Source organism: Panthera tigris, chromosome A2 (assembly GCF_018350195.1).
Source record: "Panthera tigris isolate Pti1 chromosome A2, P.tigris_Pti1_mat1.1, whole genome shotgun sequence".
Classification (NCBI taxonomy): Eukaryota; Metazoa; Chordata; class Mammalia; order Carnivora; family Felidae; genus Panthera; species Panthera tigris.
In genome coordinates this window covers 114,717,600-114,744,954 of record NC_056661.1, presented here as the reverse complement: position 1 = coordinate 114,744,954, position 27,355 = coordinate 114,717,600, and the positions used below count along the sequence as shown (strand labels likewise).

The 27,355-nt window shown below is 38.6% G+C and overlaps 1 protein-coding gene and 2 pseudogenes across 4 annotated transcripts in view; 1 reads left to right on the top strand and 2 right to left on the bottom strand.

The window, feature by feature from the left end:
• The window catches only part of FAM221A (family with sequence similarity 221 member A), a 76,248-nt gene that overhangs the window by 21,327 nt on the left and 27,566 nt on the right, over nucleotides 1-27,355 (bottom strand). For 2 of the 4 annotated variants that reach the window (XM_042968262.1, XM_042968273.1), the window contains exon 1: nucleotides 19,447-19,602. In XM_042968262.1, the coding sequence (XP_042824196.1) occupies nucleotides 19,447-19,550 (104 nt within the window). In that variant the 5' untranslated portion in view covers nucleotides 19,551-19,602. Of the gene's footprint in view, nucleotides 1-19,446; nucleotides 19,609-25,487; nucleotides 25,953-27,355 lie in introns of those variants that run through there. The other 2 variants (XM_042968240.1, XM_042968231.1) reach the window with 2 other exon arrangements.
• LOC102959704 lies at nucleotides 19-2,675 on the top strand (annotated as a pseudogene).
• On the bottom strand, nucleotides 17,860-19,353 carry LOC122236482 (annotated as a pseudogene).

Here is a 27,355-nt window from a genome sequence, read left to right as displayed (position 1 = left end):
AGCCCGCAGCGAAGGCCCATGGGCGTGCGCTTCCACCTGGCGGCAGCTCCCGGCGCAGGAAACCTTCCGTCTCCAAGCGCAGCCCATCCGGCTTGGAATGCTGTTTACTGCAAGCACAAACCTGGTGCCTGTTGCCTCTCCCTAACCCCTGGTCTTGCAGATCTCCTTGTAAAATAACAAGTGACAAGGGAGTGCAGTGCTTTGCATATAACGGATGCCCAGAACATGGCTTATTTCTTCATACAGAGCTTCCCGCTGATTTTGAAAAGATTCTGGGTCGTTGGAGGCCCAGCTCCCCAGATTCCCCCAGTCGTGTTTTCAAAATTGGCGTTTAAAAACCTATGATAGGGGCGCCTGGGTGGCTCAGTCGGTTGAGCGTCCGACTTCAGCTCAGGTCACGATCTCACAGTTCGTGAGTTCGAGCCCCGCGGCAGGCTCTGGGCTGATGGCTCAGAGCCTGGAGCCTGCTTCCGATTCTGTGTCTCCCTCTCTCTCTGCCCCTCCCCCATTCATGCTCTGTCTCTCTCTGTCTCAAAAATAAATAAACATTAAAAAAATTAAAAAAAAAAAAGACTTAAAAACCTATGATATAGGGAGGGGCCTGGGTAGCTCACTGGGTTAAGCATCAGACTCTTGATATTGGCTCAGGTCGTGAGTTCACAGTTTGGTTTGTGAGATGGGCCCCGGTCAGACTCTATGCTGAGAGTAAGGAGTCTGCTTAGGAGTCTCTCTCTCTATCTCTCTCTCTCTCTCTCTCTCTCCCCCTTCCCCCCAGCTTGCATCTGTGCTTGCTCGTTCTCTCTCAAAATAAATATTTAAAAATTTTTAAAAGTAAACAAAAATAAAATTTAAAACTGTGATGTGGGGACACCTGGGTGGCTCCTTTAAGCATCTGATTCTTTTTTTTTTTATGTTATATTTATTTATTTATTTATTTTTGAGAGAGAGAGAGCTTGGGGGGGGGGGGGGGGCGGGGAAGGGCGGAGAGAGAGGAAGACATGGAATCCGAAGCAGGCTCCAGGCTGGGAGCTGTCAGCACAGAACTGTCAGCACAGAGACTGACTCAGTTCCAACTCATGAATCTTGAGATCATGGGTCAGAGGCTTAACAGACTGAGCCACGCAGGCGCCCCTAAGTATCTGATTCTTGATCCCAGCTCAGGTCTTGATCTCAGGTTTCTGAGTTTAAGCACCATATTTGGCTCCCCACTGAGCATGCAGCCTACTTAAAAAAAACAAAACAAAACAAAAACACCCTGTGGTGTTAAATCAATAGTCCTGGGTTTCTGTGTCCAGTTTGGGTGTCACTAAACCACCGTGTTCTTCCAAGGTAGTGAAAGGTGGTTTAAGAGAAAACAAATAAAAACTTAAAAAATATATCTTGACTATAAAATATCTTGACTTAAAAAAATATCTTGACTATAAAAAATATAGTCAAGATTTTTTTACACCTTTGAAAATATTCTCCACAAAAAAATTTTTTAAGATTCTATTTTTAAGTAATCTCTACACCCAGTGTTGAGCTCAAACTCACAACCCAGAGAACAAGTGTCCTAAGCTCCACCAACTGAGCCAGCCAGGTGCTCCTGCACAAAGTCTTTTTTAAAGCTGAATTACAATACAGAACATTTAGCAGCCCAGAAAAAGAATAGGAAATCAATCATTACTCAAGGAGTCCTTAAACTCTGAGGCTCCCTACAGATCACCTTTAGCGCCCTCTATAAATTATCTGGGAGGAATAATTGGCAAACAGAAAAATAATTGGCTGAACTGCAATACTTTATTTCAAAAGTACTTTCCTGACTCTTTCCCATCTTGCAAGTTGGCAGACGAAAAAGCTGAGAAGCCAATACTAAGGAGAAGACACCTGAAGCCAAGAAGGCTGATGCTGGTGGCAAGGTTAAGAAGGATAACCTCAAGGCTAAAGAAGAAGAAGCCCCACTGCAGCCGAAACCCTGTCCTAGTCAGAGGAATTGGCAGATATTCCCAGTCAGCTATGTATTCGAGAAAGGCTATGTACAGGAGGAAGTATTCAGCAGCTAAATCCAGGACTGAAAAGAAAAAGGAGAAGGTACTTGCTACTGTCACAAAACCAGTTGGTGTGACAAGAATGGTGGTACCCGAGTGTTAAACTTTACAAAATGCCTAGGTATTATCCTACTGAAGATGTGCCTCGAAAGCTGTTGAGCCACAGCAAAAAAACCTTTCAGTCAACATGTGAGGAAACTGCTAGCTATCATCGCCCCTAGGACCATTTCGATCATCCTCCCTGGGCGCCACAGAGGCAAGAGGGTGGTTTTCTTGAAGCAACTGAGCAGTGGCTTGCTACTTGTGACCAGACCTCTTTCCTCAGTCGAGTTCCTCTGCATAGAACACACCAGAAATTTGTCTTTGCCACCTCCACCAAAATTGATATCAACAGTGTGAAAATCCCCAAACACCTCAAAGATGCTTACTTTAAGAAGAAGGTGCGTAAACCTAGACACCAGGAAGATGAGATCTTCAACAGGGAGAAAGAGAAATATGAGATTACACAGCAGTGCAAGGTTGATCAGAAAGCTGTGGACTCGCAAATTCCACCAAAAATCAAAGCTGTTCCTCAGCTACAGGGCTACCTCCCTCCACTCTGTGCTTCCTCTCACGAATGGAGTTTACCCTCACAAATTGGTGTTCTAAATTTCTTACAAACACCTAATTAAATAACTGATCTATTAAAAAAAAAAAAGTACTTTCCTGAACACTGTATTTTGGGTCCCAAAGACAAGATGTTATGTAGAAATATTGTTTAGATGTCCCTCCCTCTTTCCTTTTCGGTGCCCTTTTCTCCTTTCCAAAGGCTGTCTGCCTGCTCAGGCAGGTCCCAGTCCCACTTTGACACCCTCACTACTTTTTGTTAATTACTCTCCACCAGAATCTTATCTCATAACTCGGCTTAGCCAATGAACTTCAGAGACTCCCAAATACATTAGAATTTTATAGAGACAGTTTAAGGTTAAAAACTTTTCAACAGCCAGATAGAAGAGTAATCCCAAAATGGGATTTTAGGAGAAAGAACACTGCTCTCCAATCACACCTGGTGGGCTGCTTGCTGTTGCCTGTTTTATCTCTTTATGAGCACCAACCCCTGCTTTCAGGCAGCAGCTTAACTAGCAAATATAAATGGCAGAAAGTGCCAGGCTATGTGACCTTATAGAAAGTGGCAGGGGAGTGTCTATGTAGGCAGGTACAAGTTAATGAGTCCAGAAAGAAATAATTAAAATAGACTTAGTGCAATTGTGGACTCTTCTAGGAAGATGCTGGAGCAATAAACTCTGACCAAAAAAGTCAATAAAAATATAAGGCATGACAAATAAGACAATGGAACAAAATTGAAAATGTTATTCTAACCTTTTATGAAACTGACACCTTTGCTAATTAAAATACTATATATGGTTTTGACCTCTGCTTTAAAAAAAAAGTATCGTGGGACTATAATTTCCTCTAAAAGTTGTCTTAAGTGATCTAGGAAATAGATGGACAGATGGAAATGAAAAAGGGACACTTGTCTTGGTAAGTGTTAGATATTTTACATATATAGTCTTGTGTTTTTTTCTGCAAATAACAGAATAAATCAACTAACAGTGGCTTAATTAAACATAGGGTTTTCCTCATCTTTGTTATTATTCTAAAATGTTGGGAGGTACCTGGATGGCTCAGTCAGTCAAGCTCTGAGACTTCGGCTCAGGTCATGATCTCACAGTTCATGAGTTCGAGTCCAGTCAGGCTCTGTGCTAACAGCTCAGAGCCTGGAACCTGCTTCAGATTCTCTGTCTCCCTCTCCTTTGCTCAGCCTCTGTTTCTCTCTCTCAAAAATAAATAAGCATTAAAAAAAATGTTTTAAAGAAATGTTGGTGTAGACGGTTGCTGGCATTGGTTCAGGGCATTTTCCCCATGGCTGCAAGATTTCTTGAAATGCTTTCCAAATTCAAGAAAGAAAGAAGGGAGACAACCAACGTCAGCTATTCCTCTTTATTAAGTAAGAAAGTTTTCCCAGAAGCCACTCCAAAACCTTTTCATTTACGTGTGATTGACCCAAACTATGTCATATGGCCACCCCTAGTTGCATAAAGGAGACTTGGAAAAGAAGCATAGTACTTACATTTCCCAGGCTTTGTGAGAGGTCAAAGAGAGGGTTAAAAACATGGACTTGCTTAGTCAGACCATAAGGTCTGCCACAGCTCACCCCTTCAGTTGCTTAATACCCATGCACACCTTTCTTCTCATGCAGACATTTTACACTGCATGCATTCATCAGACCCCTAAGGAAAGCAACCCCAGAGTTTCTATTGAATTCACCTGGAAGACTGGAATCTCGGCAGTCTGCTCTGCCATCTACTCTTTTTTTTTTTTTTTTTAATTTTTTTTTTCAACGTTTATTTTATTTTTGGGACAGAGAGAGACAGAGCATGAACGGGGGAGGGACAGAGAGAGAGGGAGACACAGAATCGGAAACAGGCTCCAGGCTCCGAGCCATCAGCCCAGAGCCCGACGCGGGGCTCGAACTCACGGACCGTGAGATCGTGACCTGGCTGAAGTCGGACGCTTAACCGACTGCGCCACCCAGGCGCCCCTCTGCCATCTACTCTTAATGGTTTGGCAGTTGATAGCTAAAAGACAAGACAGTTGTTTGCCCCCCTCACCTTCCCCAAATACCCAATATTACAGTGATGAGGGTAGAATAGGATAATTACAATAAAAAATTCTCATTAAGGGGGCACCTGGGTGGCTCAGACAGTTAAGCATACGACTGTGGCTCAGGTCATGATCTCATGGTTCACCCAGCTCTCCGCTCTCAGCACAAAGTCTGCTTGAGATCCTCTGTCTTCCTCTCTCTCTGCCTTTCCCTTGCGCGCTCTCTCTCTCTCTCTCTTAAAAATAAATAAAACATTTAAAAAGATTCTCATTCAGAAAAAGGGAGAATGGGAAATACACAGAAAACACTAGTCCATGGCAAATACCAAATTCTGCCAGGCAGGAATAATAATGACTCCAAGTTCCAACAGTGGAGAAAGTTCCTTGAATGACCCATCAGATCAGGCAGACTCTGATTTTGCTCTCTAGAAGGATCTCCCTTCTCCATCCCCTCCCAATTCCTGGTATGCCCCCTTGGAAGATATTCTAAAGCCATCTATGGCAGCATCTGATGTGGGCACTGGGGAAAGTGACTTTTCTGGGGGAAATGCACAACTTTCACAATCCATGCAAATGCAGGATCCAGGGGATGGTGAGGGTGGAAGAATCTTGAGTTATCCAAGCAAGCTTGAGAATTTGAGGGCAGTATAGTTTCCTCAAAAATTTAGCAGGCTTCAAGTGTTTTTCTTTTTTCTGATCAACTATATGTATGAGTGACCACAGCCAAACACCCATTTAGACAAAATCAATTTTTCTTATTTTTATTTCAACTCTATTATACTTACAAAAGCACATATACAATATATATGCACAGTTCAGTTTTTTTAATATAGTATGAACATCCAAGTAGTACCTTCAGCTTAAGAAATAACCAATACCAGTAATTTTTTTTTGCTAATATTTCCTTTTTTTCTTATAGAAAATCCATCCCTAAGTCATGGTTAATTTTGCATGCTTTTGAACTTTATACGATTTGTTCTTTTGAAAATTGTTGAGGTTCACAACGCTGATGTCTGCATTAAATATCCTGTTTGTTTCTGAACAGTAATCAAGTAATTATGTAAAATTTACTTATCCATTCTACTGTAATGGACATTAGATTGTTTCCAGTTTTTGTTATTATAAACATTGCTATTATGAATGTCCAATGTACATCTCTCTTGGTGCAAGTGTTTTTCTGGGGCATGTTTGAAACAATTTTATGATATGTAATTATATCCCCATAAACCTGTAAAAAGTATACATGACTTTGAACAAGTTTCTCTAGGACAACTGTTCTTGAAATTTAATGTATGTTAAAGTCATTTAGAGAGCTTGTTAAAACATATTGTTGGCCATATCCTCAGAGCTTCTGATTTAGAAGGTCTGGGATGATACTGAGAATTTTTATTCCTAATGCTTCTTCTGGTGGCTGGAGACTCTTCTAGGGAACGTACAGAGGTGTAGAATTGCTCAGTTGTATGATAAATGAATGTTCTCCTTTCTATAGAAAGTCAAATTGTTTTCCAAAGTATGCACCCAGCATCAGTGTAAAACATATCATCACCAACATTTGAAATTGTCCACCTTTTTAAAAAAGATTTTATTTTTGAGTAATGTCTGCACCCAACATGTGTCTTGAACCCACAACCCCAAGATCAAGAGTCACAAGCTCCACCAACTGAGCCAGCCCAGGACCATCTGGAATTGTCCACTTTTCATGCTTACCAACATTGCTGTTCAATTTGTATCTCTCTAACAATTAATGACACTGCACACCTCTTCATTTTTATTGAGCATCCCTATTCTCTCTTCTGTGAAATGCCTGTTCACAAATTTCTCCCATTTTGAGTGCTTCATTCATTGATTTATGGGAGTTCTTTACATGTTTTGTATAATATTTTGTTGTTGTTGGTTGTATGTGCTATAAGTATCTTCTCCAGATGGCAGCATAAATTAACAAAAATTATTTAATGTTGTCAGACTAATCTATCTTTTTGTTTCTGGTTTGTGCTTTCTTTTTTTTATTTTTTTAATGTTTATTTACTTTGGAGAGAGACAGACAGCACAAGCAGGAGAGGGGCATAGAGAGGGAGACACAGAATATGAAACAGGATCCAGGCTCCAAGCTGTCAGCACAGAGCCCAACGCAGGGCTTGAACTCCAGAACCGTGAGATCATGACATAAGCCAAATCCGGATGCCCAACCAAATGAGCCATCCAGGTGCCCCTGTGCTTTCTATGTCCTCTTTCAGAAATCATTTCCTAACCAAAGGTCATAAGTATATATACTATATATTTTGTTTTCTGCCATTTGTTTCTGCAATCTGTATCTATATTGTTTTTGAAAAGGTTTACATTTAGAATGTTAATCTGGCTAGAGTTGACTTTTGTGTATGGCCTAAAGTTAAGGACCTAATTTATGTGTTTTCAGTTTTAATATTCAACTGCCCTGGCACTAATCATCAAAAGCTTTCCTTTTTCTACTGATACATCAAGTGTCCAAATATGTATGTACCTCATTATAGACGCCTTATTATGTACCATGGTCTATTTGTCTACACTTTACCAAAATCCCTCTGTATTACTGCAGCTTCAAAGTAAGTATTAATATATGGTAGTCTAAATACCACAAATTTTTTAATTTGATATTCCATAATTTAGGAATTACTGTTAATTGGGCTCTTATAATGGCACTGTGGTTACACAAAACAATGTTCTAATTCTCAGGAGATGCATGCTAAAGTATGCTTAGGGTCAGGTGTCATAATATCAAGCAATTTACTTTTAAATGACTCAACTGCCATTGAATCTAACTTGTGAGTATTCAGGTCTTAATTTTGCTATAAAGTCTCTGTGTGTTTGAAATGATATGATCATGATGGTAATATGATCCAGGAAAATAATGTTAGGATGGTAATATCCTTCAACCTGACAACTGCTTACTGCTTTTAGGATGATGGTTTTGTTTTTTTGAAAATATTTTAGGGGTGCCTGGATGGCTCAGTTGGTTAAGCGTCCGACTCTTGATTTCGGCTCAGGTCATCATTTCATGGTTCATAAGTTTAAGCCCCACATAGGGCTCCATGCTGACAGTGAGGAGCCTGCTTGGGATCTTCTCTCTCCTCCCTCTCTGCCTTTCCTCCTCCTCCTCTCTCTCTCTCCCTAAAAAATAAACTGAAAGAAAGAAAGAAAGAAAGAAAGAAAGAAAGAAAGAAAGAAAGAGGAGGAAGGAAGGAAAGGGGGAGGGAGGAAGGGAGGGAGGGAAGGAGGAAGGAAGGAAAGAAAAAAGGAAGAAAAAAAGAAAAAAGAATACAGGTATGCACCCCAATGTTTATAGTAGCACTACCAACAATAGCCAAAGGATAGAAAGAGCCCAAATGTCCACCGATGGGTGAATGGATAAAGAAGATGTGGTACTACTCCACACAATGGAGTATTACTCAGCAATCAAAAAGAATGAAATCTTGTCATTTGCAACTACGTGCATAGAACTGGAGGGTATTATGCTAAATGAAATTAGTCAGAGAAAGATGAATATCATATGACTTCACTCATATGAGGACTTTAAGACACAGAACAGATGAACATAAGGGAAGGGAAGCAAAAATAATATAAAAACAGGGAGGAGGACAAAACCTAAGGGACTCTTAAATAGGGAGAAAAAACAGAAGGTTACTGGAGGGGTTGTGGGAGGGGGGATGGGCTAAATGGGGAAGGGGCATTAAGGAATCTACTCCTGAAATCATTGTTGCACTACATGCTAACTAATTTGGATGTACATTTCAAAAATAAAAATAAAATAAAATAAAATAAAATGTAGTTATCACTACATGCTAACTAATTTGGATGTAAATTTCAAAAATAAAATAAAATAAAATAAAATAAATAAATAAAATTTAAAAATAAATAAATAAAATAAAAAGAATACTATATATAATACATATAACATATGAAAAAATAAATTTTTTTTCATATTTAAAATTTATTTAAAAAATTATTTTTTATAAAAAATAAAAAAATAAAATAAAATCTACTTTAGTTGATATTAATAAAACCATGCCAACTTTATGTTGATTGTATATCTTTCTGGTCCTCTTATTTTCAACAGTAACAAGCAGCCAACACACATCAAAAGCCTGAGATTTTTCCAAACATTTCTCCTTAAACTATAGCCAAGTTATTGTTACATATTCTTGGTCCCAAAACATAGCTGATAATAATTTGATCAGCCCTCCCACTGTTACCACCAGCCTAGGTCCCCAGTGCCTGCTATCCTAACCCCTCTACTCAGCCAATTCCTTATTTTAGATTCCCTTACTTTAAGCATCCCACTTATGGAGCTGAATTCTCTAGAGTTAGGAATGCATTCTGCTCAAAATAATAGAAAACTTAAGTGGCATAAATAAAATCTAGCTGGTTCAGCAGCTAAATGGCATCATGACTGATGTCTGCCATTTTCTGCAGTGAAATTGGACTTTTATTCATTATCATAAAATGGCTAATGCAGCATCCGCCCTCCTCCCTGACATTTCTGGTTATCAAACTCCTGTCCCCAAAACACAGCTCAAATGTCCCCAGCTCTGCAAGGGAAGGAACTCTATTTCCCAGCCCGGCAGTTTTAGGCCCTTTAAAAACACTGAAATAGCTAATAGTATGAAATTTTTTCATGAATATTCAGATAATTTCTGATTTCTGGGCTTTATTGCTTATGCTGGCAATATTTCTGGAACATCTGTCTCTTTCCTTGTCTGCTATGCAAACCCTTCACCTTTAAAATTTAGGACAAGCATCCAGTCTTCTATAGGGTCTTCTTTGATTCCCACTTTCCAAAGACTGTCCTTTCCCTGAACCTTCTGTTATAAAACTTAGGACTTAAACTGCATGACTTGTCTCTCCCCTGTAGGAGACAAAGTCCTTCAAAATCTCACAAGTAGCCCCAATATTCTTCAGGAAGACAAAAGAAGGTGAGCTTTCTATCTATGGCCATGTTAGAAGTCTCAGACTGGTCTACCCATGAGTTATTGGATCACACTGACCTCAGATCTTCTGAGCCAGCTCCCTGGAGCTAGGAGTCTTTACTAATTAAGAACTCCAGGCTGCCTATAACTTTACCTTCATTCTGGAAGGAGGTGAGTGGAAAACTGCCTCCAGACAAGCCTCAATCAATATGAACATATTGAAATGTTATTTGAGTTGTAGAGTACCTTCACTTCTAGCCTGCATTTTGGAGGACTTCAGACTGACAAGATGATTGAGTACCTGAACACTACAATCTTTTCAACCTGACATGATGTGAGTCTCTGATGGCCTATGACAGCATCACCTCCAAGCCAAACCTGGAGAAACATGTCTTTGAGAGCTCCAAGTTAAGTTTCTGAGCCACTTCTACTTAGCTGAGAGTTCTAAAGCACGTATCAAGAGTTCTGTAGGAAAGCCTTCCCTGTCTCTAGTCTATCACAGATACTGATCATTTCCTGTAATTCCTTGACTATTACAAAGTCCTTCCAAGTTAGGGAAACCTCAGCCACATTCCACCCAGAGGAGGTAGTAGAATAGAGAGGAATGCCTCAAAGAGGTCATCATGGGTGTCTTATCAAAAAGACCCCTGCTTGAGGCGCCTGGCTGCTTCAGTCAGTGGAGCATGCAACTCTTGATCTCAGAGTTGTGAGTTTGAGCCCCACATTGGGCATAGAGATTACTTAAAAAAATCAAAAAGATCCTGCTTAACATCTAGATCTGGGGATTCCTTCCAAGTTCTATCTCTATTCCCCCTCTGTACTTCACTCTATTTCCAACCCACTAGCTATATCTGGCTGGGCAGACAGAAACACAGGAGTAACATAACGATTCTGGGAGACAGAAGAAATCCAATGAATAGAGAATTTTTTTTTTTTGTTATGATGTAGGGATATCTCACTGGCCTTTACCAGTGCCTAGGATAAATATTCTATGTCGGTTCCCACCAAACAACTTTCTGATTCAAAATTTAGCTTCTCAAGTATCTTAACACTGAAAAAGTAGGAGCTAGGAGACTCTAGCACCATTAGACAGGAACAAAGTTTATTCTAAAAGAACAAAGTGGCATTTCTGTTTAAATACCTGACTCAAGGGGCGCCTGGTTGGCTCAGTCGGTTGAGCGTCTGACTTTGGCTCAGGTCATGACCTTGCAGTTTGTGAGTTCAAGCCCTGCATTGGGCTCTGTGCTGACAGCTCAGAGACTGGAGCCTGCTTCAGATTCTGTTGTCTCCCTCTCTCTGTCCTTCCCCACTCATGCTCTGTCTCTATCTCTCAAAAATGAATAGATGTTAAAAAAATTTTTTTTAAATACCTGACTCAAGTACTGCTAGTATAATACAAAAGTACACACAAGTATACAAAAGTATAATACTTTGCAGAGCTTCCTGTGTGCCAGGCACTCTTCTCAGACCTTTATATATATTAACTCCTTTTATCCTAATAACAATCCTATGATGAAGTAGGTTTAATTGTCGTGGTTCTCATTTTCTGAATGAAGATACCAGGGTATAAAGATGTTAGATACTTTATCCAAGGTCACATCTGTTGCTAAGAAGTGGTAGAGTGGAGATTTGAACCCAGATAGTCTGGCACAGAATTCATTCTCTCAGCCACTCTGCCGTTCAGTGTGGAATCTACCTGCAAAGGCAAGGCCCAAGCCTAGAATTCTAACCACTATGCTGATCCTAACAAAGGCGGGCCAACACTCCCACACCTTCCTAACAACTCATATGATCGTTCATTGTCCAAGCCAGATCATTGTTTAAATAGAGAAATACAGAATGTGTGGTATATAATGAATATATCAAAGGCTTATTAGAAGAGTTTTCACTAATGCTCCAATCATTTCAGATTTCAGTGTCTTTCAATATGCCGGCAATATTTTCCACTCTTCATCACGCATGCTCCTCCCTGCCTTTCAGATTCAGAACAAGCATCCTGTTCTCTGGAAGGCCTTCCACATTGCATCCCCCAAAGGCAATCCTTCTGCCCTGACTGCCGCAGCAGTTAGCACTTCATATTATAACCACTCTTGTTCTCATTTCTCTAGATGTGAACTCTTTGAAAGCAGAACTCTTTGGAAAGCCTCTGTTTCCCATTTGTATATGGAGAATAATAAAATTAACCACCCCCTCATGAGAATTAACTAAAATAATGTCTGTAAAGCACTTACTTGACATTCAGATAGTTCTCAGTAAAGGACGGCCACTATGAAAATACAGTTTTGTAACCTTGGGAAGCTGGTACAGTGTTGACACACAATATACACTTAATAAATGTTTGTTAAATGAGTATAAAACAATGTTCCAAAAAAGCACTAAGGATATACTTTTAAAGTCTTAGTTGAAGGTCTTTAATATAGTACTAGCCCTGATTTGCTGGTTTTGGCCATTAAAATTTCACAATCCGAATTGTCATATACCTTACTGGTGTCATTTCATTTTTTCAGTTATAGTTGAAGGGATGCTGTGACCAAAACTGTTTGAAAATTAAAATAATGAAGGAAATATATTGAGGTAAGGAAAAGATCTCTTGCTTTTAAATTATTTCATTACTACATTTAGTCATCTTACATTTTAAGATAAAGACAATAGGCTAAAAATAGTCCTTTTGCATTTTTCCTTTTTTGGTTCCTTTCAGTGCTTCGTAGTTTTAGCTTTAAATAAAGAACAATGACTGCCTTCAATTTATTTTCTAAACAGATCAAGTTCTGTTCTAATTACCAGCACAACAAAAATTTCAGTGTATCAAAAAAAATTTCTAAGCTCCTTGATGTGACCTACTTTACCGGATTACCATTAATACAATAAAAATTCCAGACTAATAGAAGAATTTGGAAAATGCCTTTGAGAAATGGGTTATCTATTGGATACAAAACATTTCCAACACTTAAGTAAGTTTTGGTCTATATTTTATTTAATTAATTGAGTTCATCATAAGTATCTCTAAAATGCCTATGTTACTCATCACTCAAATATATAAAAATTGATTAGTATTAGGTCAGAGAACAAACTGGTGATTGACAGAGGGGAGGGGGTTGGGGATGGGTGGATTAGGTAAAGGGTAATAAGAGGTACAAACTTCCAGTTATAAAATAAATAAGTCATGGGGATGAAAAGTACAACATAGAAAATGTAGTCCATGACATTGTAATAATGTTATATGGTGACAGATGGTAACTACACTTATGGTGGTGAGTATTTAGCAATGTATATAATTATCCAATCATTATGTTGTATACCTGAAATTAATATAGTATTATATGTCCACATTTAAAAACATTAGTTAGTGGGGCGCCTGGGTGGCTCAGTCGGTTAAGCGTCCAATTTAGGCTCAGGTCATGATCTCACAGTCCGTGAGTTCAAGCCCCGTGTCAGGCTCTGTGCTGACAGCTCAGAGCCTGGAGCCTGCTTCGGATTCTGTGTCTCCCTCTCTCTCTCTGACCCTCCCTGTTCATGCTCTGTCTCTCTCTGTCTCAAAAATAAATAAACATTAAAAAAATTTTTTGAAATGAATTAGTATAAGGTTATTTATTGTACCTTAATGCTTTTGAAAGGAATAAAACAGCCATCTTATACCATTTTATAAAGCAACTGTTTTCTTATGCAAGGAATTTCTTGTTACAATTAAAGTTAATAATTTTTACTCTTTATATATTTATGAAACCTGAACCATATTTTTGCAGAATTGCAGAAGTCAGTATCAAACTTGACATAATTATTTGCATAATCCATAGACATTCCTTCCACAGATTGTTACCAAACACCTATGCTGTATAAGCACTATGCTGGATTCTCCGGATGTTGGAAGACAAATGAACAAAACCCAAAAAGTAAGTAACGATAAATATTATAAAGAAAAATAAAGCAGGTCAAGAGGAACAGAGTGGAGGGGATGAGGTGTTATGAGATCAAATAAATATCTCTGAAAACTTAGGTGACTTGAGCAGAATCCTGAAGGGAACAAGAGGGTGAGCCACATAGACACTGAGAAAGAGCTTTAAGCAGATTAGCAAGTGCAAAGTTCCCTTGGCAGAAGTGTATTGTGCTTGTTGCTAGCAAAGAGATCGGTGTGGGTGGAGGGGGCTAAGCCAGGGAGAGGAAAAGAAAGCAGGCGCTGAGACCAGAGAGAAAACAGAACCTAGATCGTAAAGGTCTTATGGATCTGATGGAAAGATGACGTGAGCCACAAATATAATTTTAAACTTTTTAGTAATTACATTTTAAAAAGTAAAAAGAAACAAGTAAAATTAATTTTAATAATATGTTTTATTCTATCCAATATATCCATTACATTATTATCTAACATGTAATCAATATAACAAAATACTCGAGTTATTTTACATTTTTTTCTTTCTTGCTAAGACTTTAAAATCTAGTGTAGGGGTACCTGGGTGGCTCAGTCGGTTGTGCAACCAACTCTTGATTTTAGTTAAGGTCATTATCTCTCACTTCATGGGATTGAGCCCCAGGTGGGGCCCCACTCTATCAGCAGAGTCTGCTTTGGATTCTCTCTCTCCCTCTGTCTCTGCCTTTCCTCCCTCTCTCTCTCTCTGTCTCTCTCTCTCTCTCTCTGTCTCTCTCTCTCCATCTCTCTCTCTCAAAATAAATAAACTTAAAAAAATCCAGTGTGTATTTTAGATTCATAGCACATCTAAATTCAGACTAGCATATTTCAGGTGCTTGATAGTCAAACGTGGCTAGTGGCTACCATTAAGTGCAGTTATACACAATTGTAAAGCCTTTGAAGAGTTTTGTTTTTGTTTTATTTATCAAATATATACAGAAATAAAGAGAAGAGTATAATGAATTTAGTGTCATTATCACCCACTTTCAATAATTAGCAATACATGGCCAGCTTTGTTTCGCCTACCTCCATCTACTCTCTCCAAACCCAAATATTTTTGAAGGAATATACTGGGGAGTTGTGAACACAGAAATGACTTTGAACAGCTCTATCTGCCAAGTTGAGAATAGTTCATGAAGTAGAAGCATGGGTGGAGACAGGAAGACCTTGTTATGAGAGTATTATAAAAATCCTGGTGAATTTATAGCACCTTAGTCGGGGGCGGTGCTGGCAGTGGAGATGGTAAGAAATGGAGGCTTGATTGAATCCTTAATATATTTCAAAGGGAGAAGCTGACAGGATATACTGGTGGAACAGTTATGGAATATGAGAGAGAAAAGTCAGGATGACTTCCAGATATTTGGCCTACGCAACATGATAGAGTTGCCGTTTACTGAAACACGGGAAGCTGCGAGAACAGTTGGATGGAAATCAAGAGTTCACTTTGCGGGGGACGCTTGGGTGACTCAGTCGGTTAAGTGTCTGGCTCTTAATTTCAGCTCAGGTCATGATCTCACGGTTGGTTTGTGAGTTCCAGCCCGCTTGGGATTCTCTCTCCCTCTCTCTGCCCCTCCCCTGCTCATGTGCATGCTTGCTCTCTCTCACTCTCTCTCTCAAAATGAATGAATAAACTTAAAAAAGAGATCATTTTTGGACATGTTAAGTTTAAACTATCTATTAGACATCCAAGTACAGACAGTGAATGAAAAGTTGGATATCTAGATCTGCAAGTCAGGAACAAAGCCCAGGCAGGAGATATAAATTTGAGAGTGATCAGAAAACAGGTGGTGTATGTGGTTCCTGGGTGGCTCAGTCAGTTAAGCATCTGACTTCAGCTCAGGTCATGATCTCACAGTCCATGAGTTTGACCCCACGTGGCACTCTGCAATAACAGCCCAGAGCCTTGGAGCCTGCTTCGGATTCTGTGTGTATCTCTCTCTCTGCTCCTCCCTCACTCATGCTTTGTCTCTCTCTCTCTCTCTTTCTCAAAAACAAATAAACATCAACAAAAAATTTTAAAGAAAACAAGTGGTGTTAAAACCATGAGACAAGATGTGTTCACTAGGACGTGAACTTAAATAGAGGAGAGTTCCAAAGTTTAAAACAGGAAGGGAAGGAGGAACCAGGAAAGGAGACTGAATAGAAGCCCACATAAGCCATAAAAAAAATAAATGAATAAAACACGAGAAAAGGTATTGTCCTGGAAGACAAGTAAAAGAAATATTTCAAGAAGGAGATAGCAAGCAAAATACAAAACTAAATTTAAAAAGAAAATAAAAACCAATATCTAGAATTTGAAAACAAACTGAAACAAATGAGCCTACCTGGTATATCAGTTTGGTGAAAAAACCAGAGAAAAGAATTATTCCAACTGACCTTTGAACAAAATATTTTGACTATACAGTTTTGTTTTTTGGTTTTTTTTTGTTTTGAGAGACACAGCCAGCACGAGTTGGAGAGGGGCAGAGAACGGGAGAGAGAGGATTCCAACCAGACTCCACACTGCCAGTGCAGAGCCAGATACGTGGCTCAAACCCTCAAACCCTGGGACCATGACCATAGCCAAAACCAAGAATCTGCCACTTAACCGACTGAGCCACCCAGGCACCCCTTGACTATACAGTTCTGACTGGGTTATATTTTTAGGACAAAAAAATTTAAAAAGGCAAACAATCTTAAATTATCTAGTTTCATTTAGTAGTTTCATTGTTAATAGCAACAATTATTATTTTGAAACCAACAAATGTATATTTTAATATACTAAGAAACTATGTTAAGCTGTCAGGGACTTAATCTTCAGCATAAAAAGCTCAGTTAAAAAAAATAAAACGTGGTGGGGCGCCTGGGTGGCTCAGTCGGTTAAGCGTCCGACTTTGGCTCAGGTCATGATCTCACGGTTCGTGGGTTGGAGGCCTGCGTCGGACTTTGTGCTGACAGCTCAGAGCCTGGAGCCTGAGAATCTGTGTCTCCCTCTCTCTCTTCTCCTTCCCTGCTCAGGCTCTCTCTCTCAAAAAATAATTAAACATTAGAATTACTTATTTTCTAGCTCTGTCCACTGAAAAGGCCAAGAAGCAATAATAATAATTCAGTAACAACAAGAATCCCATACTGTGGTCTCAAAACATCATTTCACACTAAAAGGGCTTGGCATTTTCTGTACAGTCAATCCAAGAAATATACCAGTTGAGCTTGGGATATCTTATTGTGCCAGAAAACAAAGAGGCTATCAAAAGATAATACTATCATATCAAACAAATACAGAAGCCTCAAAAGCTTCCCACTTACACTCAAAATAGAATAATTTGAGTGTCTAACAACTGCAACCAATAGAAACACATTTAATGTGTAAAGCTATGAGTTCATAATGCTATTCAAAAAAGGAAAAAGAAGGGCACCTGGGTGGCTCGGTTGGTTAAGCATCCAACTTTGGCTCAGGTCATGATCTCACACTTGGTGAGTTCGAGCCCCACGTCAGGCTCTGTGCTGACAGCTCAGACCCTGGAGGCTGCCTTGGATTCTGTGTCTCCCTCTCTCCGCCCCTCCCCTGCTCGCTCTCTCTCTCTCTCTCAAAAATAAATAAACATTAAAAAAAATTTTTTAAGAAAAACAAAAAAGGAAAAAGAGAAAGACCCTGGACACCATGGAGGTTGCTAGGTAATGAACACATTACTGTAAAATTGGATAGTTGAAAGGAAATAATTAAAGATCTGTCCTGTTTTTCTGGTATGAACAGTATTTCAAGGTAACCAAATAATCCTTATGGATGTAAGAAAGTTCTCTACAGAAGACTTCTAGCTAATAAATGAAAACAGAATGATTAAATCATAAAATCACCATCTTGCAACCCATAATTGTTTTCAAATGAATCAGACAGTGGTCAACAAAAGATACCAAAATCATTAAGTAAAAGATAGTTGGGAAACTTTACAATCAGACAGGAATCAGCGTCACCACATGAACACCTTAAGCATACTAAAAGTGAGGCCATCTGACACTATGTGGCTCTTGAGATGATAAAATAATATGAAGTCTGTAACATCACCTATAGTATATTCTCGTCAAGAACCTAAAACTGGAGTGCCTGAGTGTCTCAGTCAGTTAAGCGTCCAACTTCGGCTCAGATCACGATCTCACTGTTCATGAGTTCGAGCCCCGCATGGGGCTCTCTGCTGTCAGCACAGAGCCCACTTTGGACCCTCTGTTCCCCTCTCTCTCTGCCCCTCCCTTGCTTGTGATCTACCTATAAATAAATAAATAGGTAAATAACTAAATAAACACACAAACAAACATACATTTTAAAAAAAGGAATCTAAAATAGAATTTAATCAAGTCTTTAGCGCTAACTTGTAGACTGCAGGAAATACAGAGGATAGAAAAACAAATTAAACACAAGATGCAACTGCAACATTCTACAAGACCACCGACCCAGTTTCTTCAAGAAGTAACTCAAATAAAGGAGGTGAAGTGGAGCACTTATGCGAATGAAAAGGGATCCTAGAGACTATAATCACCAAAGGTGGACCCTGTGCGGATTCTGGCTTGCAAAAGTAATAATTGTAAAAAGCAATTCTTTGAGATGATAGGGAAATTTGAATAGTTTGTATTACAACTTAAGAAATGTTTATTTCATGTTGTTAGATGTAAATATGGCCTTGGGTTATATAGGGAAAAAAGTTGTCTTTTAAAGCATGATGAAGTGGTTAGAATAAAATATCAGGCCTTTTAAGGTTTGCTTTTAAATACTCCAGTCAAAAAACCCCCACAAAAACAAATAAAATAGAAATAGCTCTGGTTTATCAAGATACCCCCTTATACCAGCAAAGGGCCACTTGTTCTTCAGTAGCCACAGGAGCATACTGTCCTTGCTTCAGATACTCAGGATGCACATCAGGACCCAAGAGCTGTTGAGTGGCAGCAGGGAGGTCAGAACCGAATCAGGCAAAAGCAGCAACCTCATGATTAAGAGCCAATTCCAGCTTCATGGTACCTGCCACTTGCTTCCTGACCCTGGTTTGGGCAGCAGATCTGACACAGGATACAGACAAGCCAACAGACACCTTTGTAAAACACTTCTGTTTCCAAGATCTGCCCATCAGTGATGGAGGTGACATTCATTGGAATATAAGCACACACATAACCAGCCGTGTTTCTCCGACTGGAAAAGCAGACAAGGAGCCACTACCAAAAGAATCATTCATTTTGTTCTCTCCAGCAGACAGGAATGTAGTTAAAACATATCGCTAGAATAGGCCTCATGAGCAGCAGAAGTGTGGCAATAAGCAACAGAGCATTTGGATAACTCTTGATAGATGATCGAAGCATATTTTCCATTATCCTTAAAATATTCTCCTACAGAACAGCCAGAATAAGGAGTCAGGCACTGATGTGGGGCAGCATCAGCAGTAGCTGAAACCACAATGGTGTACTTCATGGCATTTGCATCTGTAAGTCTCTTCACCAACTAGGCAATGTAGATATGATACAGCTTCTTCTTTTCATCAGATGCATCATTGAAACATTTCTGGTTAATGATTACGTCAGTCATTGACATTTTGCCAGCCTATTGGCCACCAATAACCAGCTCATGTTGACCATCTATCCACAGACTTAATGCCAGTCTGCACAGAGATTGGAGGAATGATCCCAGGGGCTTTCAGCCAACTTGCCTACAGTTCTTGCAACCCATTACCAATGGCACCTACTATATGACCCAACAGCTTCTTGCCACCTAGAATGCCCACAATGTCTCCTGTCCTCTTCAGGAGATCTTCTTCCTTAATTAGTTTTCATTTCCAAACACAGTAACACCAACATTATCAGGTTCCAAGTTCAGAGACATACCCTTTAAGCTTGTAAGAAAACTCTACCATTTCTTCTGCTTGAACATTCTTTAGCCCATGACCTTGAGCAATCACCAATACTTAAGACATACCTAGTCTCTTCAAGGTCAGCAGAGAGTAAAGCTCCAAGAATAGGCTCTTCAAAAACAGAAGACACCCCAGCAGTTCTTGTCTTCTGAGGACAAATGTTAGGCATGGAGTTTCCTTGTGGCAATTAAGGATGATCACAAAATGTTTTTGGAGACCAGCCAAGCCTAAGGGAGGATAAAATCCACAGCCCAAGGTCACATGCACAGACAGCATCTTTTTTTTTTAAGTTTATTTATTTATTTTTAGTAAATTCTATACCCAACATGGGACTCAAACTAGACCTCAAAATCAAGAGGCACATGCTCTTCTAACTGAGCCAGCCAGGCACCCCCAGACAGGATCTTTAGAGCTCTCCTTAGGTCATTCCTCTCCCGCTGCAGCCTCTCTACTGACACCCAAACAAATATTAACCAAAAGAAATTACACTAGTATTCTGAAACAGTACATTAGTATTATGAGATAATTACATTAGTATCAGACAAAATATACTTTTAAGAAAATTTCTTTTTATGGATAAGGAAAGTTACAACATAAGAATAAAAAGAATACTTCACTAGAAAGATAAAACAATTTTACGTAATTTTTAAAATTTTAACTTTTTATTATAAAGTTTTCAAACATATACAAAAATAGGAAAAACGGTACAATGAAGACCTATAAATCCACTATTTAGATTCAACCATTGTTAACATTTACATTTTGTCATACGAGCTTTCCTGTTTTATCAATGTATCTATATTTTTTTATTATTGTGGTTGATCTGTTTCAAAGTGTCACACACTAAGACATTTCATGCCAAAATATTTTATACATCTAAAAGAAAAAAGAAAAAAAAAGGACATTCTCCTATCTAGATACAATGGTATTGTCACCCCAACAACATAAAAATAACTCCCTAATTTCATCTCATACCCATTCTATATTTAAATTTACCTATGTCCTCAAAATGTTATGCATAGCTCATTTTTTTCATACCACGATTCAATCAAGAATCATTATATTTGATTGATATGTCTTTTTTTAATGTTTATTTTCTGAGAGAGAAAGCAAGCCAAGGAGAGGCAAAGAGAGAAGGAGAGAGAAATCCCAAGCAGGCTCCATGCTGTCAGCACAGAGCCTGACATGTGGCTCAAACCCATAAACCATGAGATCATGACCTGAGCCAAAACCAAGAGTTGGATGTTTTACTGACTAAGCCACCCAGGCGCCCCTGATTTTTATATCTCTTAAATTTCTATTTAATGTGTAGCTATTACCTCTCCCCTATTTTTAGGAAATCCCATTTCTAAGAATCTACACCAAAGATAACACCAGCAAAAATGTTCAATTTATTTTTTTATTGATGTATAATTGACACACATTATACTAGTTTCAGGTATACAACATGATTCCATATTTGTATATATTGTGAAATGATCACCACAATAAGTCTAGTTAATATCCATCACCATACATAGTTACAGAATTTTTTTGTGTGATGTGAACTTTTATGATTTACTCTTTTAGCAACTTTCATATATGCAATATAGTATTACTAACTGTAGTCGCCATGCTGCAAATTACATTCTCATGACTTATAGCTGGAAGTTTGGTTTTCTTAAATATTTTTTTAAGTTTATTTATTTATTTTGAGGGGGATTGGAGGGGCAGAAAGAGAGGGAGAATTTCAAGAAGGCTCCATGCTCAGCGGGGAGCTGGATCTCAGGATGGAGAGATCACAACCTGAGCCCATATCAAGAATATTGGATGCTTAACCAACTGAGCCACCCAGGTGCCCCTTATAACTGGAAGTTTGTACCTTTTGATTCCCTTTATTCATTTTGCCCATCCCTAAAACCTGCCTCTGGCAACCACCAGTCTGTTCTCTATATTTATGAGCTTGGTTTTATTTTATTTTTCCTTTGTTTGTTTTGCTTTTTAGATTACACATGTACATGAGATCATTACCAACAAAAAACAAAAAAATTAAGTACATATGTAGAAAGTTATTCCCTTCAGCACTATTTGTTCCAGCAAAAAGAATGGAAATAAACCAAACATCCATTAATAGGGAGCTAGTTGCATGAACAGCCATATAATGAAGTCCTACGTAGCAGTAAAAATAAATAAATAAATAAATAAATAAATAAATAAATAAGGAAAATCTCTTGAATAACTCCTATGAAATCATCTTCAGAATATATTATAAAATGCAAAAATCATGTCGCAGACAACGTATATAGAACCCTACCTTTTAACTAAGAAATAACCAAAGAGCAAAGCAAAAATAAATAAAAAATAAAAAGCAACATCATTACAGAACATACTGTAGATATTAAAAAATACTGTTATTGGGGCGCCTGGGTGGCTCAGTCGGTTAAGCGTCCGACTTCAGCTCAGGTCACGATCTCGGGGTCCGTGAGTTCGAGCCCCGCGTCGGGCTCTGGGCTGATGGCTCAGAGCCTGGAGCCTGCTTCCGATTCTGTGTCTCCCTCTCTCTCTGCCCCTCCCCCGTTCATGCTCTGTCTCTCTCTGTCTCAAAAATAAATAAACGTTAAAAAAAAATTTAAAAAAAAATACTGTTATTAACAACAACTTTATACCAATAAACCTGAAGATTTAAATAAACAAAAAAAATTTAGGGAAAGACCAACTTACTAAAACTAATACAAAAATAAAATCTAAATAAGGGTACCTGGCTGGCTCATTTGGTAGAGCCCCTAGTTGGGTACAGAGATTACTTACAAATAAAATCTTCAAAAAAAAAATTAAATTAAAAAAAAATCTAAATAGCCGTATACCTATCAAAGAAAATGAGCCCATATTTAAAGACACTCCCCAGGGGCGCCTGGGTGGCTCAGTCAGTTGAGCAGCCGACTTGGCTCAGGTCATGATCTCGCGGTCTGTGAGTTCGAGCCCCGCGTCGGGCTCTGTGCTGACAGCTCAGAGCCTGGAGCCTGTTTCAGATTCTGTGTCTCCCTCTCTCTGACCCTCCCCTGTTCATGCTGTGTCTCTCCCTGTCTCAAAAATAAATAAAACATTAAAAAAAATTTTTTTAAAGACACTCCCCAGAAGAAATCTCAAGGCCACATCCTTCACTAGCAACTTCTTCTAAATTAACAAAGAAATAACATCAGTCTTACACACAGTCTTTTAGAGAATATTTCTCAATTTATTTCATGACACCAGAATAAACTCAATACCAAAACTAAAGAAGGGTTTATAAGGAAAGAAAATTACAGACCAATTTTGCTCATAAATCTCATAAATCTATTGTTTTAAACATCCCTAATACAAAACAGTAGCAAATTGAATCTAAGAACACATAAAAAAGAATATGTTATAACCTTGAAAGCAAGATTACTTTCATATTTGAAAATGAGCCAATGCAATTCACCACATTAATGGAATAAAGAGGGGCATCTGGATGGCTCAGTCAGTTAAGCATCCAACTCTTGGTTTCAGTTCAGGTCATAATCTCATGGTTCATGGGTTCGAGCCCCACATCTGGCTCCAAACTGACAGTGCAAAGCCTGCTTGGGATTCTCTCTCTCTCTCTCTCTCTCTCTTTCTCTCAAAATAAATAAATAAACTTCTTTTAGAAAAAAACTGAATAAAGAAACCCATACAAACTGACAGAAATATGAAATAGAAATTAAAAACCAATTCTAACCAGGTGCCTGAGGGTTGTATAATAAATCTATAATACAAGCAAAAAAAATACACAATTATTTCTAGGGAACCAGTTAACAGCTTGGTTTAGGATAGTGCCAAGAAATGACTCTCTCCTCTGGGCTAGGCTTTACTTCCTTTAGAAGTAGCAATGAAACAAGTTTTGGGACATCAAAAGACAGAGATCGGTCAAGGGTTTCCTATTACTCCCTCTATTCTCTGTCTTAAAGACAATGTTTTTTTCATCCATCTGCTGATGGAATAAATTTTTTTCCCAGTATACACACGAGCAGTTCAGGACTCCCACTCACATGATTTCACAAGTTTGTTCACAATCTACAGTTAAGTTCTATAAGCATCAAGGGGTGAAAGCTTCAAAGGAATGAGGTATTACGACCTTTTATTACCTATTACCTATCCTGAGCATGAGGGAATGTGGAGACATCCAATCAAAACTCTATCACCAGTAAGAATGTGAAACGGCACAACCACTTCAGGAAAAAAAAGGGGGGGGGGTGTATTTCTTAGTATACTTAGCATATGACCAGTAATTTCACTTATTTATCCAAAAGAAATGAAAATTTATGTTCACAAAAAGACTTCTATGATTATAGCAGCTTTATATTTTTAAATTTTTTACAGTTTATTTATTTTTTCTGAGAGAAAGAGAGAGATGCTCAAGTGGGGTAAGGGCAGACAGAGGGACAGAAAATCCCAAGTAGCTTCACACTCACTGCCAGTGCAGAGCCCAACGCAGGGCTTGAACTCACAAACCGTGAAATTATGACCTGAGCCGAGATCAAGAGTGTCGCTTAACCGACTGAGCCCCCCAGGTGCCCCTATAACAGCTTTATGTTTAACAGCCAAAACCTAAAAACAGTTCAGGTATGCATCAACAGGAAAAAGAATATACAAACTGGGCTACATTCATATGATGAACTACTACTACTCAACAATAAACAAATTACTGATGCGTGCAACAATATAAATGAAAATCAAAAACATTATGATGAGCGGAAGCAGCCAAATACAAAAGTACATAGTGTATGATTCCATTTATATGAAATTCTCAAATGGGTGACATTAATCTATGGTGGAAAAAATTGCGATGAGGGTTGGGGTAAGATGTGACTAGAAGATGGTATGAGAGAAGTTTGGTGTGACAATAATGCTCCATATAAGAGGAGTCTGGGTAGCAGGTTAATGTATTTGTCAAAACTGAGCTAACGTACACTTAAAATTTGTGCATTTTATTATATATAAATTTCACATTCAACAAAAAGAACCTTTAAATGTTGAACTCTAGTTAGTGACATGCATGCTAAAGTTCTTCAGGGGAAGTGTGCTGATAACTGTAATTTGCTTCAAAAAGCATCAACAAATAAAATGGATTCATAGATGTGATAAAGTACAATAAAAGATGGTTGAATCTAGATGCTAGACATATTATTTCAACCTTGCTGCAGGTTTGAAATGTTCATAATAAAATGTTAAAAACAAATTTAAAACTCTGTTGCCTTGCTTGAAACAGGTTCAGTGAGGAAGTTTTCTCCAAGCAGATATATTAAGTAGCAAGTACGCATAATTTGAAGAAATAAAGGGACTTGTCGCAAGAAATTGAAAAACATTATAAATTTTCATTCCTTTCAAGCAATGCATATAGTCTTCAGGAGGGGCACCTGGGTGGCTCAGGTAGCTAAATGTCCAACTTTGGCTCAGGTCATGATTTCATGGTTCATGGGTTCACGTCAGGCTCTGTGCTCACAGCTCAGATCCTGAAGCCTGCTTCAGGTTCTGTGTCTCCCTCTTTCTCTCTGCCCCTCCCCTGCTCACACACTCTCTCTCTCTCTCTCAAAAATAAAATAAAACATTAAAAAAAATCAGTCTTCAGGATAGGATGTGCACAGTTCTTAGTGTCACTTAGAAATATTAGTTGATAGTCATAATTTGATAGTGCCATTTGTTTTCTATAAAAAAATGAGAAAATCATTAGTTTCACAGTAACTCTATAAAGAGAAATTTGACCAAGGATCTCCCAGAACATGACTTGAATTTATTAGTAAAGCAGTTATATTTTATATTTTAGTTTCTTCTAATTATCGCCCTAAACTGGAAAAAAAAAGGGGGGGGGAAAGTCCTATATATCTTTTCCAGTATACAATTTTTTCTCCTTGTAGGTAATGGCAAACAAGACATCTGTTCCAATTATTTTTCTTCTTAAATCAAGCAAAATGAGAACAGCACCATTTAAATTATAATCTGTATAATCATACTATATTGGAGGCTTTAAAACATTTTTTAAACCTCAACTTACCTAAGAAACATTTTACATCTTGACTCAGAAAACACACACTCACATAGATCCGAATCAAAAGTTTCAGGGAACACTTACCCTTATTACTGATGATGGAATCGGATATTTCAATTTTATTCCATTACTTCAAAATGCTGGTCACAAAACACTAAATTGATTTCATATCTTCCTGATGGATCACAACCTGTCATTTGAAATATTGCACTACCTAGTCCCTAAGGTTTTTCAGAAAAGAAGTCCTGGGTATAGACTGCACTGTGAAACAGTCTAAGAACTGTAGGAATATCAAATATCTTTCTATTGCTTTGTGTGCGCTAATCCACAGTCTCCGTTTCTCATGTTACATTACATTAACAAATAAATATCGAACACCTACTTTGTACAAGGCCTCCTCCTAGGAACTTGAGATGAACAATCTGATTATTCTTTTTTCTATTTTCTTTTTAAGACCTCACAGGGCCTTAGACACACTCCATCTATTGTACCAAACCCCACAGGGTCACACAGGATAGCATCACCAGTGTTTTGGAGATAGAGGCACTGAGTCAGAAATTACATATTTCCAAAAGTCATACTGATAGAACATGGAAGTTAAGAGTCAAATTTTCTCAACTTCAATTTAAAAAATCTAAAGTATTTTAAAACAATCAACTTCAAAATAATATTTATTTTCTAAATTAGAATACATAATAAGGGGCACCTGGGTGGCTTGGTCAGTTAAGGGTCCAACTTTTGATCCCAGCTCAGGTCTTGATCTCAGGGTTGAGTTCAAGCCTTGCACTGGGCTCTGTGCTGGGCACGAAGTCTACTTAAAAACAAAACAAAACAAAACAAACAAACACAAACAGCACATAATGACTTTATATATATATATATATATATATATATATATATATATACACACACACACACACACACACACACACACACACACACACAGAAATAACAAGCGAGGCACCTAGGTGACTCAGTCGGTTAAGTGAAGTCTCCCACTCACTTTTGGCTCAGGTCATGGGATCGAGCCTCATATCAGGCTCCCTGTCGAGCCTGGTTGGGATTCTCTCTCTCTCTCTCTCTCTCTCTCTCTCTCCCCCGCTCTGCCTCTCTCCTCTGCTCTCATGTACTCTCTCTCTCTCTCAAATTAGACAGAAAGAAAGAAAGAAAGAACGAACGAACTAGGATAAAAGGTTTGATAACGTCCTTCTTAAATTATATCCACCTATCACAATATATTCAGTATCTACTATGTGCCAGATATTGTCCACTCAATACTTTTGGACTGACTCTCTGAGTTCAGATTTGAAGAAAAGAGTAAATGGGGAGGTTTTCCTCCTTTTCAAACTCATGAAGAAGAAAACTTGATCATTCTAGAAAGAGGGCAGAGCAGCCACTTCTGCAGGCACCGGGGACCTGACCGTCTCTGAACACACTAGAAAAGCCTCTGGCTTTGGAACAGGTAGCGAGGGAAGGCTGCTGTAGAAGTGGTGCTTCAGCAGAGACCTGAAGAATGAGAAGAAGCCACTCATGCAAAGTGCTGAGAGAAGAGCATTCCAGACAGAGGCAAGAGTGTGAAGGAATGACAGAATGAATGAAATAGAGACCACAAGTGATAGGAGATTCCAGAGAAAAGGGATCAGTCCTTTAAGGTTGGGAATCAGAAACTTGGGAGTCCTAAGTATGTAAAACTAGAGAGCATATCAGAAAAGGACCAGGCATTCCAGGCAAGGAAATGGAAAAGAGCAAATCTGAACTATATGATGTAAAACAGGGCAGGCAAAACCTGACAAACAGGAAACAATAATCGGATTGTTTCCTAGTTGTGACCAGTTCTGGGCTTGGCTTCATCTGTTTGGAATTCCAACAGAACGTTCTCAGATGGCCAAAGGGCTCCAGCTGTGACTAGAGTTGGAACACTGTTTCCATGTGGCCAGCACTCACGCCTTATT